At 43.4% G+C, this 19,856-nt stretch overlaps 1 protein-coding gene across 3 annotated transcripts in view; it reads right to left on the bottom strand.

The window, feature by feature from the left end:
- Positions 1 to 19,856, bottom strand: part of LOC147010686 (uncharacterized) — a 96,444-nt gene that overhangs the window by 23,910 nt on the left and 52,678 nt on the right. For 2 of the 3 annotated variants that reach the window (XM_085859670.1, XM_085859671.1), the window contains exons 7-9: positions 13,826 to 13,879; positions 652 to 686; positions 458 to 556 (exon numbers count right to left, since the gene is read on the bottom strand). In XM_085859670.1, coding sequence (XP_085715796.1) covers positions 458 to 556; positions 652 to 686; positions 13,826 to 13,879 — 188 coding nt within the window. The remainder of the gene's footprint in view (positions 1 to 457; positions 557 to 651; positions 687 to 13,825; positions 13,880 to 19,856) is intronic. The other variant, XM_085859672.1, reaches the window with a different exon arrangement.

A 19,856-nucleotide genomic window follows, 5' to 3' on the forward strand; every position in this document is an offset into this window, starting at 1 on the left:
ATATATATATATATATATATATATATATATATATATATATATATATATTGTGGTGGTAAGAGATTGAAATGAAACCAATTTCGTTTGATATCCAATTTTAATCTACCAGTCCGAAACAAAAGGTCATTGTAAAAGTATCCGATGTGAGGTACTCGTAATCTTGCCATCACCAAGATCTTTTACTTTTAAAAGTTTCCTGTTGCCACAACTCTTGGCACAACCTTCATATATCCCATGTAAATTGTGCAACTTGGTCTATACTTCATCAGCAATAACTAGTCTGTTGAAAGGTCATTAAGAAGTAACAATAACTAGTCTTTTTGTTGTTTACTAACAGTCCATACCTTTTGGTGACATAAGGGGAACCTCTGATTGAAAGCAATTGCATGTATCATGGATTTCGTTTTCTTGTAACAACCATTTTTTATTTGAAGAAGAGGAAACAAACCAAGCTCACCTCACAATAGTCAAAACCTTTAAGACATTGTTGTGGGTTCTTGTTGGTGTTGTTCTTGTAACAGTTGTCACCATTGCAGGCAAAAGTCTTACATTTTCGCTGTTGAAATGATACAACACAATTAGTTTACATTAATAAACAGGATGTAAAATATTACTTTTATTGTAAGTCTTGAACAAATCCACAGTACTCACTGAGCTGTATTGATCTGGAGAAAGGGTCGTTGGTTCTGGGAGGCAAAAAAGAGAAAAAGGTAAAGTATTAAACTTACAAGTGCAATGTGCTTATAATTTTTTAGTTATCTCGTGTTTTCGTTGCCCACCTGTCTGATAGAGGATGGTATGCAGGTTAGAACAATTACTTTTGAACTTGCCTAGTTAGGCTTTGATTGTAGTCCTGACTCTTTCAACTCAGATCGGTGCTTCGCATGTAAGGCATTGCATCACTCGATGCACCATTCCTCGGAAGGATGTTAAAGATCCCACGGTGTCTTTCCTGAAGTCCGCGAGTTAATGGAGACACCCTGAACAGATTCCCAATTCTTGCCTAAATCGTTCTTCCTGCTTCAGTCGAACCTCCACCCTGGTCAACTTGTTCGTTAGACTTAAGGCAAATTTCAGAACTGGCTGACCCCACAAGAAGGTGGCATTACGACTGAACGAGTGAGTCGTTGTAGTCGTAAATTTTACTGCTCATCCCCAGTGGCCTCGAAAGCATTAATTTTCAATCAATGTGGACACTAAAATAAATGTGTATGAGATCAGGTGGAGTAAGCACGAGGATGGTACATACGCATGGAATATTTTTTGCTTGATGTTCTTTTTAATTGAGATCTACATACCACATTAATAGAGATAAACAATGAGCCAACTACGTATTTTTCTTAATGCAGCTGTCTCATTGTTTTGTGGGGCATGGAAATTATGAGGATTTCCAGAAGCTTTAGAACTGGAATTATAATTACTTTTGCCTTTTTAATACAAAATATAAGCTTGTCGGAGAATACTGACAGTGAGGTGTTGCAAAACAACTGGATACAAACAAGCAGGTGGATGAACGATTGGAAAAGGAAAGGATGGAGAAAAGGAATAGTAACCTGGAAGAAAGAGGTGCGGGTAGAGCTAATGGTAGTAAAGATCAAGGGTAGGGATGGATGATGATATGAGACAGCAGTGCACTGCCATTTTGGAGATGTGTAGGGAAGAGAGGGATCCTGTGGACTCAGGGAATGGTTCACCAGGCGGAGGAAAAGCGGAACAAAGGAGTAGAGTTGAGCAGGAGCTTGGATTATAGATGGTTACTAATGATGGATCACTGGAAGCATGTTGTGAGCATTCTGTTGCTAGATAGATTAGTAAGACCAGAAGAGAGGGAACACTAAACAAAGGCCATCAACTCGTCTTGTTAGAAAGACGAGGATCAGAAGTTTTAAAATACTGCATCTTCTTTGTTTGATATGTGACTGATTAAGGAAGTATATAGGTGGGTTTGCTCTATGATATATCGAGAGACAAAGTGAGAATGTAAGACTTGCCTGGATTGCAGAACACATTGTATTTGTTGAAGTATCATCTGGTCCTTTCCAGATTTGCCAAAGGATGCAGCTGCTACAACTCTTGTTGGGATGGGGTACCATGCAAAATATTGTGGAGGCATCTGCGAAGATGGTTTTCTACAGCATTACACATTAATATTGTTACGGTTGTGGAAATTCGCATTACACCATAAAGGGTCCTCAGGTGAGATATATTGGTAAGTTCCTGTGTAGTTAGCCCAAACCCGTTGTATAGAGGGAATATGTGTGATTCACCCAGGCTGCGACACTTTGAGTTAGCCATTTTTCTTTCTCTATCGTTAGTTTGGACCATTAAGCCACCAACAACTCAAACACCACCACCCTTGCCTCTTTACCTTCACAACTCCATCCCGCAAACATCGCTTCACCGCCATTCCCAAACGATGCCCGCCAACCACCAAACCACCTCAGCAAATCCCCCACCACCTTCGCCTATCTCTTTCTCCAACCATCGACCACAACACCAGTCAACACCAAACGTCGTGCTGTCCAGGGCCCGTTCGGCGATTGGTGCCGAACGCATCGAGCCGTGAGCGCGAATGGCGGCCTTTCCGAGGGAGAAATTCGGATCAGGAAGGCTTCATGCCCCCTTTTTCTCCGTCCAATGGGCGAGCGTCGGGCGGTATGGCCCCGCCTCCAAGCGCAATGAATGTGGATTCTTCATGGGAGAGAATTCGGATCAAAAGAGGCTCACGCCCCTTTTTGCCACACCAATGGCTGAACAGAGGGTGGCGTGACCCCGCCTCCAATCGCGTTTTGATCCTAATATTTGCATATAGGCTCCTCCTCCAGTCTATAAAGACGTGAGCACAAGGCGACTCACGCTGTTGCGGTTCGGGCTGGTCGACTGAAGACGGAGGTCGTCATCGAGGTTGCAGTGTGGGGGTCGCTTGTCTCGTCGTTGGTGCCGTCTCGTCGCGGGATTCGAGCCAGCCAGCCATTCCCCTTGCTCGACCCTGAGCATCGACAATTCCCCCCCCCCCATCCGCGCTGAGATAGTGCCGGTGGCCCCGTTCCTTCCCCACCCTAACCGTGGTGCCGACCCAACTGTGCTGGCGTGAACCACGCCGGAGAGGGCTCACCGACCACGCCAGAGGCACGTAGTTGGGGCGCAGCTGCGCGGACATTGCGGCTTGCCCGCCATCGCGTCACGAGGACGTGGGTAAGACCTTTTCGGTCTCGGGGACCTGGCTGCTCCTCCAGGCTCCACGCACATTTGGTCCACGGACCTGTCTGCTTCCTTGCCTGTGAGGGTGGCTTTCGTTTCCTTTGATTTTGAATGAATGATGTGGCGCCGTCCGACAAGTATAATTGTTTAAGTGTTGTAAATAATTATAGTCGGTAGTAGTGCTTTTCCTGCTTTTGTTGCATTTTGTCTTGACTGTTATATGTGCATTACTGTATGACTGTGAATACGTGTGTGTGTGTGTGTGTGTGTGTGTGTGTGTGTGTGTGTGTGTGTGTGTGTGTGTGTGTGTCTGTGTGTGTGTGTAATAAAGTGCTTGCTTGTTGAACTGTTTCCCGTTTCGTTGCATCTTTTCCCCCTTATTGAAAGCTCCATCTTGCATCACGTAAGGGATTGATAGTGGTTTTAAAACACCCGGTAAATAATCTGAACCGTCGAGGTCGACGATAACTCCGCTCGGTTATCCCTGCAGCAAGGAACGAGCCGCTTAAGCGGTTCGTGTCCGAAGTCCACCTGCCGCGAGGTACAATCGCCGGTCGCCCACTCGCGCAGGTACTTAGGTAGGTCGAATTTGGCGAGCAACCCTATCCTGCGCGGGTGGGCAATTGGCACGATTTGTGCACGATCAAGAATTAAACCCCCACCCGTGACTGGCTCTTGGCGGTAGTTCCCGGAGGGTCGCGACTGAATTGTCCGTTCCGGTGGGCGACGTGTCGCGATTTGAGTTACGTGGCCGATCGCACGCAGGACGGGCGAAATTCGTAACAATATAAACAAGGAACGGGAGTGAGCTCAAGACACGACCTCGGGACACTCCAGCTTCTACTAGAAGGAGAGGAATGGATACTATTGAGTGCTACGCACTAATTGTATGCGTGAAGGAAGTCAGTGACCAAGGATTAATGCAGGCTTCAATACCACAAGAAGAGAGTTTGGTGAAACAGCAGAGTGCCAGATAGTGTCAAAGGTCATTGATATGTCTAGATACACACACATGTATCCTTGTTTCAGATTCAGGGCCTTTATCCATTGTTAAGGGATATTAAAAAAAAAAGAATATGCAGCCCATGGCTGCTGATTGCATCAATGCTGGAAGCACAGCTGTGCCACTGATGCTGTTCCCCTTGTTTTGAGGAAGCTGGGACTCATTTTACTGACCTCGGAAGGATGACAGGCTTTAAAATGAAACCAGTTTGGTGAAACTTTCAAATTTCGTCAAAAGTCAACCAACCTGGTGTTATTTAACGGGTAAGCAGAGGCTCAAACTCAAGACCCTTGGATCTTAAGCCGGCAACTTCAACCGTGAAGCCAATACGAGGCTTTAAATTATTTATTTATTTTTAATACAATGCCAAGGCTCGCGTGAGAGCTAACACGCACAACGTACAACAAGGGGAGCAGGAAACAAGAGGGAAGGGAAAAAAACAGTGGGGAACAGAGACATGAGATCTGTAGAAGGGAGAGGGATGGGGCAGGGAACACGGGGCATATAAGATGGACACTACACGGACTTTCAGGACCTGACACGACAGGGAACATTTGGGAAGGCAGGGAATTTGAAGGAGGTAGGTTTGGGGTGGATTAACGGGGGTAGAAAAGATCGTGGTTTTGGATGGGGGAAGATAAGAGGTGGTGGTGAACAGCTGTTTTCAATACCTGGAAGAGTGGGATTGAAGAGAGTGTGGGAGTTTGTTCCAAATGCGGGAAAAAAAGAGGAATGAAAGAGTGAAGGTGAGCAGTGATTCTTGATTTTGGTAGTTTTACCAGAAGGGGGTTGCTGACGGACCTTGAGCACCCTGCTGAAATATGGGGGGGGGGACATATTACAGACCGGGTTGGGGGGGGGAGATGTGACTGAAGAAGACAGAAAGACCACTGATCTGCCTGTGGTGAGAGAGTGTCAGACCCAGACTCAGCCTCATCGCGGGAGATACCAATTATCTTAAATGCCTTGCTTTCCACAGTGTGAAGCCAAGAAAGGTAGGAGCACCAGCCCAGAGGGGAGAGCAGTGCTCCATCAAGCTGTGGACGAAAGCTTTGCATGTGGTCTGGAGCTCAGGTGTGCCAAGGAAGGACTTTGCACGACGGAGGATGCCCAGCGACTCCAGCTGGCCTCCAAAGCGACTGGCTTTGGAGGCCAGCTTGGAAATGTGGCTTTCCCAGGAAATATCATGGCAGATAGTGAGACCCAGAAGCTTGAATGAAAGGATTCTTCAAGAGGATTGTTGAGAAAGTAGATGGGGGGGCGGGGGGTCCAGATGGTCCTTTTGGAGAGACATAGTGAGAGTGTGAGATTTGTCAGGATTGAAAGACATGTTCCATGTGTTGGACCAGTTTGTGATTTTATCCAGATCTGCAGAGAGCGAAGAAGCTGCTACTTGCTGATCTGAGGGATGACAGATGGTACGGCAGAGGGTGGAGTCATCAGCTAAGAGATAAAGAGGATTTTCCAGAAATTCTGAGAAATCATTGATGAAAACCAGAAAAAGAACAGGGCCCAGAACACTGCCTCGAGGAATATACAAGCAGCATATCCTAAGTTGAGTGATAGAGACAGGATATTCGAAAAAAGGAAACGATGTCGGTTGTTTTTGTCAGACTGGTGACCCATCCAGGTTTGTGTCCAATAGCCCAGGAAACTGCTGAGACATCACCAACGCTCTGCACAGAGTATGGTCCCAATGGATGGATGGATGTCGGTTGTGATAATACATTCAATGTCTGTCGGTTTTGACTGCTTGAACTGTAATTCAAAATCAGTTAACAGCCTGTAGTTAAATGAATATGTTTTTGCACCATTGTGTATTAGACTGATGCTAGCTGTCTTCAAACCCGATTCGGAGGCAGAAGATGCTGAAGGCTCTGCTGACAGAAGAACAGAAGTGATTTTAAAGGGGAACGTTTAAAATCAAAATTTAAAAGGGGAACCCAAACACTCAGACCACCTTGATGCAAATCTATCCCTTGATACCCTACAAATTATAGATAGGGTGTCTTTTTCTTGTTTGCGATTTATAAAGTAAATATTTTTGTGATTAAAAGTCCAAATCTTCTTCTTCATGCTTAGCTGGGACAAAATCAAGGTCAGAGACCTTGACATTCCCAGAAGATGCACCGCAGCTTAATCTCTCCGACATCCTCCCCAGAATCCCGTCCATACAAGTGCTAAAAAAGTGTGGGGGCCAGTGCAGACCCCTGAAGAACTCCAGCACCAACTGGGAATAACTCAGAGATGGAACCACCACATCTCACAGCACTCTCAGTACCAGAGTATAGTTCAGAAATCAGATGGATCAGTTTTGGAGGCACCCCACAAAGACTGAGAACCCTCCAGAGGGCATCCTGATTCACTGAATTGAATGCATTGCCGAGATCAATATAGGCTGCAAGCAGCCCCTGCCAAAACTCTCGCCTGCATTTAGTGAGGACCCAAAGGACAAGGATACGATCAATCGTTGACCTCTGGTGTAAAGCCAGACTACTCTGAGTGCTGGTGCTCAAGCAGATGGTGGCGAACCCGATCAAGAAGTATCCGAGCAAAGACCTTGCCCGGCACTGAGAGCAGCGTCAACCCTCGGTAGTTGTTGCAGTCCTGGTGATCACACTTCCCTTTCCAGAGATGGAGACAACAAGACCCCTCTTCCAGTCAATTGAGATGATGCCTGTGTTCCAGGCACAGCACAGAACTGCATGCAAAGACATGAGTACAACGTTTCCACCAGCCTTGAGAAGTTCAGCATGAATGCCACAGATCCCAGGAACTTTACCCCATTTCAACTGGTTCACCACAGCCTGCGCTTCCACAAATGAAGGTGGATTGCAGTTAATTGGAGGGTCAGCAATGGGGATAGTAACACCCGACATACAACTCAACAGCTGGTAGATCAGCCTGGTACAGCCGCTCAAAGTAACCAGCCCAGCGGGCCTTCACTTTAGGCTCCTCTGTCAACAGCCCACCACCCTCCACTCTAACTGCAGGACACTGAGGGATCTGCTTGGAGGAACTCAATGCGCGAATTCCCTTGTAAGCAGGCGAAGAATCATTGACCACAGGTGATGCTCTACCCTTCTCATAGATTCCACGCACATAGGCCTCCTTGTCCACCCTCAGCGCATGTCCAGTCCCTGAACAGCTCCCTGAACCCTCAACTCCCTGAACAGCTCAACTCTGCCATTAAGCCTGGCCCTGCGACTAGTCAATGGTATCCAGTGTTCCTTGAGAGACAAAATTCTTCTTCACCCCACGGTGAGTTCCAAGACATCCACCAGCAACATCAAGGACGGTGGTATTGAAGGCACTCCACAACTCTTCAGGATCTCCCAAAGCACTCAGACCCCAAGGGCGTAGCCAGAGATCCAAAAGCGATGAGGCGAAAAGAGGTGAACTGTCCTATTTAGGTATTGTGATAGGAGTGGATATAAGAGTATTCAGAGCACTGCCGGGTAGCTTTGATAGTTCACTCCCCAGGGGGCTCAGATGGCCAGAGGGCTCAGGCCAGATCATATTTCAGGAAATGAGTGACGAGGCAACTGCCTCGTCTGCCTCAGCCTGGCTCCGCCCAAGGACCCGCTACCCTCCCCCCCCAAACCCAGATATAACTTCCGGTTCCGGAAGTTTGGAGCGACGAGAGGTCTCCTGAGGGGCTATCTGTTGACGTTCTCAAAGTTAAGTTTCCGGTCGTTATTTGTCCCGTTTTAACTGTTTAATTTTCTCACCTATATGTTACTGTGTGTTCCTAGTTCGGTTTTGTTTCAAAAATCGTGCTATTTTGTGAGTATTTTTGTCGACGTTCTTACCGGGTGTTTGAGGCCGAGGCCTTGGCTTTAGGCCTACCGGTTCCACTCGGTGTTCGATCGTTTTTTTTGTTTGTTTTTTTGTTTTTTCTCCCCATCACCTTCAATTTCTATCCTCCCCATTACCTTCAATTTTCATCCTCCCCACTTTCCTAACATCCCCCATTCTCCCAACTAATCTCTTTCTTATCTCAAAAAAAATTAAAAATACCCAACAACAACAACAACACGCTGACCTCCCGATTCTGCTTCTTCTTCTTCTTCGTCCTCTTAACTTCCTCCTCGTCTTCTTCCTCGATTTTTTTTCTACACTTCCATGACCTAATCTGTTGAAAACTCTCTCAAACATTAATATTAACAACAAAAACGATCTTATAATGTTTCATCTTCCTCTCTCACACATGTGGTACTCTTTACTGTTTCATAATGCATGACTCTTCTGCTATTTTAACAGACTGCTCTCATTTCAACCTCTCCTTCATTCCTTGCCGAAAAAATCCAACTATGACAGCGCTTCTTCTCTCCATTGTCTGAATTCGCCTTTATTGCATCCATCAAGAATTGTGTCAAATCGCATCTCTGACCTAAAACTTAAAAAAAACCCCCAGTTTGCTATGAATGTTCGCTTTCCATCAACCATTCTTTTTTTCCAACTTCAGTGCCAACTCACCCCCTCACCCCTCACTCTCACTCTCAAAGCAACCATCCCACTCTTCTCCCTCCAAGCCTCCCTCTCACCTCTCAAAAATTCCCGCCTCACCTTTCTCCCACCTTTCATCCCCCTCACTCATCCTTCTCAAAGTTTCCCCCCTCTCATCCACCAAGCTGCCTCCCTCCACTGCCCTCTCACCTCCATCTCTTCACTCCACCTCCTCAAATCCTCAACTTCCTTCTTCCTTGTCTCTTGTCCCCCCTCTCCCCCAGCACCACAGAGCCTTTTCACCTCCTCATTCGGCCCCTCCCCTAGCTATTCTGCAATACCCCACACTCTTTCAACAACCCTCCTTCCCTCCCCCCCTCGTCCCTCGTCCCTTGTCCTTCCCTCCCCCCCCCCCTCCACCCCCTGCACCCAAATCCTCCTCCCCTACCTCTTCATTAAAAGTAGGACCTCAAATATCCATGCCCTTCGCTCAAACCTTTCAGATCTTTCCATACAGGTTGCCACTGACAAACCAGACATAATCTGCCTAACAGAAACTTTCCTCTCCCAAGACGTGTCTGACTCCCAAGTATCTCTCCCTGGTTACTCCCTCCTCCGGTATGACAGACCTGAGCCTTGTCCTGGTGGAGGTGTTGCTCTCTTCATCAAAGACTCTATTCGTCACTATCCATGCACTGCTCTCACTTCCCCACACCCCCAGGAATACCTCTGGCTACGGATTCCCCTCCACTCCCACCTCATGTTTATATGTGTACTGTACCGTCCACTGAACAGTGATGACTCCATCTACACCTCACTATCCGAAAACATGGACCATCTTCTATCTTCTCATCCAAACTCTCTCTTCCTCTTATGTGGTGACTTCAATTGTCATCACGCCAGTTGGCTAGGTGTGGGTACCTCTCTCACCTGTCATGGCACCTCAGCAAAAGCTTTCTGCGACTCATTAGGACTGACTCAATCGGTCAACTTGCTGACCCGGATCTCAACCAACGGGACTCCACCTCTTCTGGATCTGATTTTGACAAATTTCCCTGACAATATCTGCTGCTCTTCCTTCGCTCCAATCGGTTCTTCTGACCACGTCCTTGTCAAAGTGGACATCTCTCTGGCTGTTATCAGAGAACCACCTCACCGCCGTCGAGTCTGGCATTTCACTCAAGCCGACTGGCAGGGTCTCCGAGCAGCCATCAAACTTATAGACTGGTCTCCTATCTCTACTTTCTCCGACATCAACTCATCCTGGGAATTCTTTCAAAGAAACTTGCTCTCCCTCATGCACAGATTTATCCCCTCTCGTGTTCAGTTGTCTTACCCTTCCTCCCGCCCTTGGTTTACTGAAGCTTGTGGCGAGGCAGTTGTCCTGAAACAAATTGCCTTTGCCTCATGGAAAGCAAACCCAACTGAGGGCAATCTCAGTTCCTTCCACAAAGCTCTGAACAAGTGTGTATCTACCCTCAGGAGAGCCAGGAAACAATATCTTTCTTATCTCAAGTCTGAACTCTCAAACCTCTCTCCCTCCTCAAAATCCTGGTGGCGTTTAATCAAATCTGTTTCTGGTGTATGTTCCCCCTCCATCCCCTCCCTTACCTCAAATGGCCGCACTGCTGATACCACACGTGATAAAGCTGAATGTCTAAACTCTGTGTTTGCAGCTAAATCTTGTGTCCTAAACTCATCACTTTCTCTACCCACCTTACTCAGTCGCACCCAACTGTCCCTGGACTCTGTGTCCTTTTCTCCTGACAAGGTGGAGAGCTTGCTTTCAAACCTCGACTCAGATTCTGCAACCGGTCCAGACAGCATCAGCCCACGTGTCCTCAAAGTCTGCTCTTCTGCTCTTGCTCACCCTCTCTCTGTTCTATTCACCCTCTCATTTGCCCAAGGTCATCTGCCATCTGCTTGGAAATCTGCTAACATCACTGCCCTGCATAAAAAAGGTGCAAAAACAGATCCCTATAACTACAGACCAATCAGCCTTCTCCCAATCATCAGCAAGGTGATGGAATCCATCATCGCTTCAGATATGAAATCCTTCCTCTTCTCCAATGGCTTGATTTCCGATCATCAATTTGGTTTCAGACCAGGTCACTCTACCCTGAATATGCTGCTTCTGCTCTCCCATCAATGGATGGAGGTCCTCAATGCCAGACAGGAAATCCGAGCCGTATCCCTGGACATATGTGCTTTTGACACAGTCTGGCACCCTGCACTACTCACCAAACTCTCTTCCTATGGTATTCAAAGCCATCTCCACTCATGGCTCGCTGACTTCCTCTCCTGTCGCAGTCAATGTGTGGCCCTAAATGGAGTTATTTCATCCCCTCTTCCTGTGCAGGCTGGAGTTCCTCAAGGTAGCGTTCTGGGCCCTGTTCTTTTTCTGGTTTTCATCAATGATCTCTCCGACTCTCTGGAAAATCCTCTATTTCTCTTTGCCGACGACTCCACCCTCTGCCGTACCATCTGTCATCCCTCAGACCGGCAAGCAGCAGCTTCTTCGCTCACTGCAGATCTGGATAAAATCACAAACTGGTCCAATACGTGGAAGATGTCTTTCAATCCAGACAAATCTCACACTCTCACTATGTCTCTTCGAAAGGACCGTTTAGAAAACCCCCCCATCCACTTTCTCAACAATCCTCTGGAAGAGGTCTTTTCTTTCAAGCATCTGGGTCTCACTATCTACCATGACCTTTCCTGGGAAAGTCACATTTCCACCCTCGCCTCAAAAGCCAGTCGCCGACTGGGAATCCTCCGTCGTGCAAAGTCCTTCCTCGGCCCTCTTGAGCTCCTGACCACTTACAAAGCTTTTGTCCGTAGCCTGATGGAGTACTGCTCTCCCCTCTGGGCTGGTGATCCTGCCTCCCACCTTTCTCGGCTTCACGCTGTCGAAACCAGGGCATTTAGGATCATCGGCATCTCCCGCAATGAAGCTGAGTCTTTGGGCCTCTCACTCAATCACCGCAGGTTGGTCGGTGGTCTTTCTGTCTTCTACTGACTTCTCTCCAGCCTTGCCCCCCCCCCCTGCTCTATCTGCGATTTGTCCCCATCACATTTCCACAGGGCGCTCAAGGTCCGCCAACAACCCCCTTCTGGTAAAACTACCAAAATCACGAATCACTGCTCATCTTCACTCTTTCATTCCTCTTTTTCCCCGCCTTTGGAATAAACTTCCTCACTCTATTCATTCCCATTCTTCCCTCCAGGCTTTCAAAACAGCTGTTCACCACCACCTCTTATCATCCCCCATCCAAATCCTCGATCTTTTCTCCCCCCGATAATCCACCCAAGCCCACTTCCTTCAATTCCCCTGCTTTCCTTCCTGAAAGTCCCTGTAATGTCCATCTTCTCTTCGCCATGTTCCCTGTCCCATCCCCATCCGTCTCCCTTCCACAGTTCACCTAATGTGTCTGTTCCCCACTGTTTTGTCCCTCCCACTCCCGCCCCTCTTGTCTCATGCCCCTTTGCTGTGAGTTGTGTGTTAGCCCTCATACGAGCCTCGACAAGTATACAAAAAAAAAAAAAACTGATTTATCAATTAATACAAAATCCCTAATTAATCATCAATTGAATGTAAAGAACAAAACACCAATCTGTAGTGCACATGTGACCAACATTTTAATCTTCATCGACATCTCCATTGTTGCCATATTATTCTGGATCGCTTGCATCAGGCTCAAAATTATATGCCTCAATAATCCCCTCGAAAGTGTTTCCATCACTAATTTTGTGTCCAATAGTTTCTTCAAAATACCACTAAATCAGTTTCAACATAATGAGAACCTTCAGAATTGCTCATGACGGTGGAATCAGTTTCGGAATCCGAGCTCGACATGCACTGTTTTTCTGTCTAATCTGCCATTTGGAGCAAGGTGGGTTCTGAGTGTGATGTCACTGGAAAAAATCGACACTTTAGGGATTTTTTTTGGCAGTTTGGATTGGCAAAAGTCTTTCAAATATTTGACCGTAATTAATGATTTTCATTGGTTTTCATTAAAAAAAATTGTGTTGAAAGGGAAAACTTATACATGGATGTAGATATGTATATACATATATATATATATATATATATATATATATATATATATATATATATATATATATATATATATATATATATATATATATATATATATATATATATATATATATATGTGTGTGTGTGTGGAAAAATTACAGGCCAAGACCAGGAATCAAAGCCAGGCCCTCTGGCAAAACTGTACCAGTGTTCTGCCATCTGATGTACCTGGGTGACCCACTTGCTGAGCAACCCAATTCTTCCACACATAGAAATGCCACTTTCTTTCCCTCGCTGCTTCCAGGGCACTCGCTGCCAACCATAGGAGCAGCGAGGCCTTGCTCACAAGAGGGTCTTCCCCGGAATTCCATGTCCGCTATTAATCACCATGGGGGGCGTAGTCATATTGGAAATGAACAGGATAGAACAAACAAAAATATATGTGGAAAAATTAAGGACCCAGACCGGGAATTGAACCCATGTCCTCTGGCAAACCATATCAGTGCTCTGCTATCTGGGTGGGTGACCTACTCGCTGAGCAACGCAATTCCTCCACATATAGAAATGACACTCTCTTTTGCCCATTGCTTCCACGGCACTCGCTGCCAACCATAGGAGCAGCGAGGGTCTGTTCATGAGAGGGACTTCTCCCCATGGGGGGACAATCCATGTCTGTTATTAATCACCACAGGGGGCATAATAATATAATAAGAAATGAAAAGGATATAACAAACATAAATATACGTGGAAAAATTACAGGCCCGGACCAGGAATTGAACCCAGGTCTTTTGGCAAACCATACCAGTGCTCTGCCATCTAAGCGACCCACCAGCTGAGCAACGCAATTCATCCACATATAGAAATGCCACTCTCTTTCCCCTGCTGTTTCTGGGGCACTCACTGCCAACCATAGGAGCAGTGAGGGCCTTTTCTCAAGAGGGTCTTCAGATGGCAGAGCATTGATATGGTTTGCCAGAGGACCTGGGTTTGATTCCTGGTCTGGGCCCATAATTTTTGCACAAACATTTATAATGTTTCTTTCTGTCCTGTTCATTTCTCATTACATATGTATATTGTCTATACAAGTACAGCTCTAACTAACCACTCACTGACTGATCTTAAAAGATCGGTACCTGGACATAGATAGCTGAAATTTTGCGTGCCAGTGGACATCGAAGCCGGTACACCTGGAAAAATCACAGAATCGTCGCACAACATCCATAAATGAAAATATAAATAAATGCAGGTGAGCAACCCGAGACAATGAGGAAGCACTGTAGTTTTGTGTGCTGACAGACATCGAAGCTGATACACCAGGAAAAATCACAGAACCGTCGGAAAGCATCTGTAAATTAAAATATAAACAAACTAGAAGGACACTCAGTAGAGCGCATGTCCTCCGCCATGCAATACCTGATCCTCGAGAACATATCAGGCCCAATACATTTTTGAAATATTCTTATATCGTTTTTGACCCGATTCTCAATGGTGAAGAATCACTTAAAAATGATCAAATCCGGATTCGGATCTTCACTAAAACTGAATCTATTCTTCCTTGTCACACACCCAACGTGTCCACCAAGTTTTGGTTGAATCCATCCACAACCTTTTGAGATATCGTGCTATATATTGGTTTCGCTCTATCTCTCTTTGGCTTTAATCACTTAAAAAAATTGAGTAGCCGGATCCGGATGTTCACCAAAATCCAGTTCATCATTGTCACACACCTAACCTGCCCACAAAATTTCATCCGAATCCGTCCGCAACTTTTTGAGATATCCTGCACAAAGACTGACAAACAAACAAGAAGAAGGTGTCGTGCCGAGCACGAGACTTTCACAATCCATAAAAAAAATTGACCTCAAAAACAATTGGTGGTTGAATTCAGTGACCTGAAATATAAATCCTCTTCAAATTTCAAGTCAATCAGATGAAAATTGAGGATTTTAGAAATACCGCCTTAGTCATTGACCTTTTGACCTCAAAAACAATAGGCTTCTTCCTTGATTTCAAACCCTACCATGTGTTGAAGTTTTGTGAAGATCGGTTTATAGCGAACGCAGTGAGCTTCATACTTAACGCGTGCACATGAGAGAATAGTAAACAACAACAACACAATACCATGGCAATTTGGAATCCGTGTTGTTGCCGATGACCCTTTTGCTTCCGGTTGTTGTTAAACGCTGTGCGCTGTATAAACACGGTTGGGTTTATTTATATCTTGTGAAAATTACTTAACGCGTGCACATGAGAGAATAGTAAACAACAACAACAACAACACAATACCATGGCAATTTGGAATCCGTGTCGTTGTCTATGACCCTTTTGCTTCCGTTTTTTTTTTTTGCTTATGGTTTTTTTTTGTTTCCGGTTTTTGTCATGGGGAATGATGCATACCGGGAGATAAAGGCATCGTCGGAGACGTGAAAGACCCAAATATCAGACATGGTGTATATTTCCTCCACTGATTTTAATAAAGATAAATAACCGCATCATCAAAAAATAATTTTTAATCGTGATTTACATTATTTGATCGGTGATCCTGAATCCAGGCCAAAGTAACCGGAAATTGCGTATACATTTGTGAACAAGTTGTAGGTAAAGTCAGAAACGAATGTAAGAAGAATTCTACATTCAATCTAGAATTAATTTTTTCAGATGAGATCCTGTTCTAGGCGGTGTAGTTGTCGTTGTGAAGGTAATGTTGAGATAATATTAATTTTTTTAGATGTGATCCTGTTCTCGGCGGTGTAGTTGTTGTTGTGAAGGTAATGTTGAGGTAATATTAATTTTTCAGATGAGATCCTGTTCTAGGCGGTGTAGTTGTCGTTGTGAAGGTAATGTTGAGATAATATTAATTTTTTTAGATGTGATCCTGTTCTCGGCGGTGTAGTTGTTGTTGTGAAGGTAATGTTGAGATAATATTTATTTTTTTAGATGAGATCCTGTTCTAGGTGGTGTAGTTGTTGTTGTGAAGATAATGTTGAGGTAATATTAATTTTTTTAGATGAGATCCTGTTCTGGGCGGTGTAGTTGTTGTTGTGAAGGTAATGTTGAGGTAATATTCATTTTTTTAGATGAGATCCTGTTCTAGGTGGTGTAGTTGTTGTTGTGAAGATAATGTTGAGGTAATATTAATTTTTTTAGATGAGATCCTGTTCTAGGCGGTGTAGTTGTCGTTGTGAAGGTAATGTTGAGATAATATTTATTTTTTTAGATGTGATCCTGTTCTCGGCGGTGTAGTTGTTGTTGTGAAGGTAATGTTGAGGTAATATTTATTTTTTCAGATGATATCCTGTTCGAGGCGGTGTAGTTGTTGTTGTGAAGGTAATGTTGAGATATAATGTTAAGGTAATATTAATTTTTTTAGATGAGATCCTGTTCTAGGCGGTGTAGTTGTCGTTGTGAAGGTGATGTTGAGGAATTTTTTTTTTCAGATGAGATCCTGTTCTTGGCAGTGTAGTTGTTGTTGTGAAGGTAATGTTGAGGTAATATTTATTTTTTCAGATGATATCCTGTTCGAGGCGGTGTAGTTGTTGTTGTGAAGGTAATGTTGAGGTAATGTTTATTTTTTCAGATGATATCCTGTTCTAGGCGGTGTAGTTGTCGTTGTGAAGGTAATGTTGAGGTAATGTTTATTTTTTCAGATGATATCATGTTCTAGGCGGTGTAGTTGTCGTTGTGAAGGTAATGTTGAGGTAATGTTTATTTTTTAAGATGAGACCCTGTTCTAGGCGGTGTAGTTGTCGTTGTGAAGGTAATGTTGAGGTAATGTTTATTTTTTCAGATGATATCCTGTTCTAGGCGGTGTTGTTGTTGTTGTGAAGGTAATGTTGAGGTATAATGTTGAGGTAATATTAATTTTTTTTGATGAGATCCTGTTCTAGGCGGTGTAGTTGTCGTTGTGAAGGTAATGTTGAGGTCTAATGTTGAGGTAATATTAATTTTTTAGATGAGATCCTGTTCTAGGCGGTGTAGTTGTCGTTGTGAAGGTAATGTTGAGGTAATATTTATTTTTTTCAGATGATATCCTGTTCTCAGTGGTGTAGTGGTCGTTGTGAAGGTAATGTTGAGGTAATGTTTATTTTTTCAGATGATATCATGTTCTAGGCGGTGTAGTTGTCGTTGTGAAGGTAATGTTGAGGTAATATTTATTTTTTTCAGATGATATCCTGTTCTCAGTGGTGTAGTGGTCGTTGTGAAGGTAATGTTGAGGTAATGTTTATTTTTTTCAGATGAGATCCTGTTCTAGGCGGTGTAGTTGTCGTTGTGAAGGTAATGTTGAGGTCTAATGTTGAGGTAATATTAATTTTTTAGATGAGATCCTGTTCTAGGCGGTGTAGTTGTCGTTGTGAAGGTAATGTTGAGGTAATACTTATTTTTTTCAGATGATATCCTGTTCTCAGTGGTGTAGTGGTCGTTGTGAAGGTAATGTTGCGGTAATGTTTATTTTTTCAGATGATATCATGTTCTAGGCGGTGTAGTTGTCGTTGTGAAGGTAATGTTGAGGTAATATTAATTTTTCAGATGAGATCCTGTTCTAGGCGGTGTAGTTGTCGTTGTGAAGGTAATGTTGAGGTAATGTTTATTTTTTTCAGATGAGATCCTGTTCTAGGCGGTGTAGTTGTTGTTGTGAAGGTAATGTTGAGGTAACAGGTAAAGTCAGAAGCGAATTTTAGAAGAATTCTACGTTCACTTCTCGGCTTTGCCTATTCCATATTGGGTAAAGTCAGAAGCGAATGTAAGAAGAATACTACGTTCAATCTTGTACAGTATTTATTTTTTTTAAATGAGATCCTGTTCTCAGCGGTGTAGTTGTTGTTGTGAAGGTAATGTTGAGTTTTTTTTTTTTTCAGATGAGATCCTGTTCAGGGCGGTGTTGTTGTTGTTGTGAAGGTAATGTTGAGGTAATATTTTTTTTTTTAATGAGATCCTGTTCTAGGCGGTGTAGTTGTTGTTGTGAAGGTAATGTTGAGGTCATATTTATTTTTTCAGATGATATCCTGTTCTAGGTGGTGTAGTTGTCGTTGTGAAGGTAATGTTGAGGTAATGTTTATTTTTTTCAGATGAGATCCTGTTCTCGGTGGTGTAGTTGTCGTTGTGAAGGTAATGTTGAGGTAATGTTTATTTTTTCAGATGAGATCCTGTTCTAGGCGGTGTAGTTGTTGTTATGAAGGTAATGTTGAGGTAATATTAATTTCTTTAAATGAGATCCTGTTCAAGGTGGTGTAGTTGTCGTTGTGAAGCTAATGTTGAGGTAATATTTATTTTTGCAGATGAGATCCGGTTCTAGGTGGTGTAGTTGTTCTTGTTGTGAAGGTAATATTGAGGTAATATTTATTTTTGCAGATGAGATCCTGTTCTAGGCGGTGTAGTTGTTGTTGTGAAGGTAATGTTGAGGTCATGTTTAATTTTTAAGATGAGATCCTGTTCTAGGTGGTGTAGTTGTCGTTGTGAAGATAATGTTGAGGTAATATTAATTTTTTTTTATATGAGATCCTGTTCTTGGCAGTGTAGTTGTTGTTGTGAAGGTAATGTTGAAGTAACAGGTAAAATCAGAAGCGAATGTTAGAAGAATTCTACGTTCACTTCTAGGCTTTGCCAATCCATATTGGGTAAAGTCAGAAGCGAATGTAAGAATACTACATTCAATCTTGTACAGTATTTATTTTTTTTTAAATGAGATCCTGTTCTCGGCGGTGTAGTTGTTGTTGTGAAGGTAATGTTGAGGATTTTTTTTTTCTCAGATGAGATCCTGTTCGGGGCGGTGTAGTTGTTGTTGTAAAGGTAATGTTGAGGTAATATTTTTTTTTTAATGAGATCCTGTTCAAGGCGGTGTAGTTGTCGTTGTGAAGGTAATGTTGAGGTAATATTTATTTTTGCAGATGAGATCCGGTTCTAGGATGGTGTAGTTGTTCTTGTTGTGAAGGTAATATTGAGGTAATATTTATTTTTGCAGATGAGATCCTGTTCTAGGTGGTGTAGTTGTTGTTGTGAAGATAATGTTGAGGTAATATTAATTTTTTTTAATGAGATCCTGTTCTCGGCAGTGTAGTTGTTGTTGTGAAGGTAATGTTGAGGTAACAGGTAAAGTCAGAAGCGAATGTTCGAAGAATTCTACGTTCACTTCTAGGCTTTGCCTATTCCATATTGGGTAAAGTCAGAAGCGAATGCAAGAAGAATACTACGTTCAATCTTGTACAGTACTTATTTTTTTTAAATGAGATCCTGTTCTCGGCGGTGTTGTTGTTGTTGTGAAGGTATTGTTGAGGATTTTTTTTCTCAGATGAGATCCTGTTCGGGGCGGTGTAGTTGTTGTTGTGAAGGTAATGTTGAGGTAATATTTATTTTTATAAATGAGATCCTGTTCTAGGCGGTGTAGTTGTTGTTGTGAAGGTAATGTTGAGGTAATATATTTTTTTTCAGATGATATCCTGTTCTAGGTGGTGTAGTTGTCGTTGTGAAGGTAATGTTGAGGTAATGTTTATTTTTTCAGATGAGATCCTGTTCTAGGCGGTGTAGTTGTTGTTGTGAAGGTAATGTTGAGGTAATATTAATTTTTTTTAAATGAGATCCTGTTCAAGGTGGTGTAGTTGTCGTTGTGAAGGTAATGTTGAGGTAATATTTATTTTTGCAGATGAGATCCTATTCTAGGCGGTGTAGTTGTTGTTGTGAAGTTAATGCTAAGGTAATATTTATTTTTTCATTGCAAAAAGACTTTAATTTGATATATTTAAGAAGCGAATGTAAGAAGAATTCTACGTTCGCTTCTCGGCTTTGCCTATTCCATATTAATTGTGACCTGTTGGTGATTGAATGACAGACGGATAGAATCATAAAATCGACTGACCAATATACTGTACTTGAAAAATCTTCGATTTTGCAAGTAACAAACAGACGGAAAAGAGGGTGAAAACATAACCTCCTTCACCTTCGGTGGCAGAGGTAATTAACATCAATAAATGAAAAATCAAATGCAGGTGAGCGACCCGAGACAATGGGGAAGCACGGTTCGTATACTTACACAATGTGTAAATTCACCCTGCTCGGATAGTAATAAAACTGAAGCATTGCTGAAGTTTATGACACTACAATTTAACATTATTTCATGATTATAAATATTGCAAACTTACCTGAATGATGAGAAAGCCATGATAAGGTAAG

The sequence above is a fragment of the Eptatretus burgeri genome, chromosome 16 (genome assembly GCF_056783735.1).
Source record: "Eptatretus burgeri isolate ZD-2024b chromosome 16, Ebu_testis_v1, whole genome shotgun sequence".
NCBI lineage: Eukaryota > Metazoa > Chordata > Myxini > Myxiniformes > Myxinidae > Eptatretus > Eptatretus burgeri.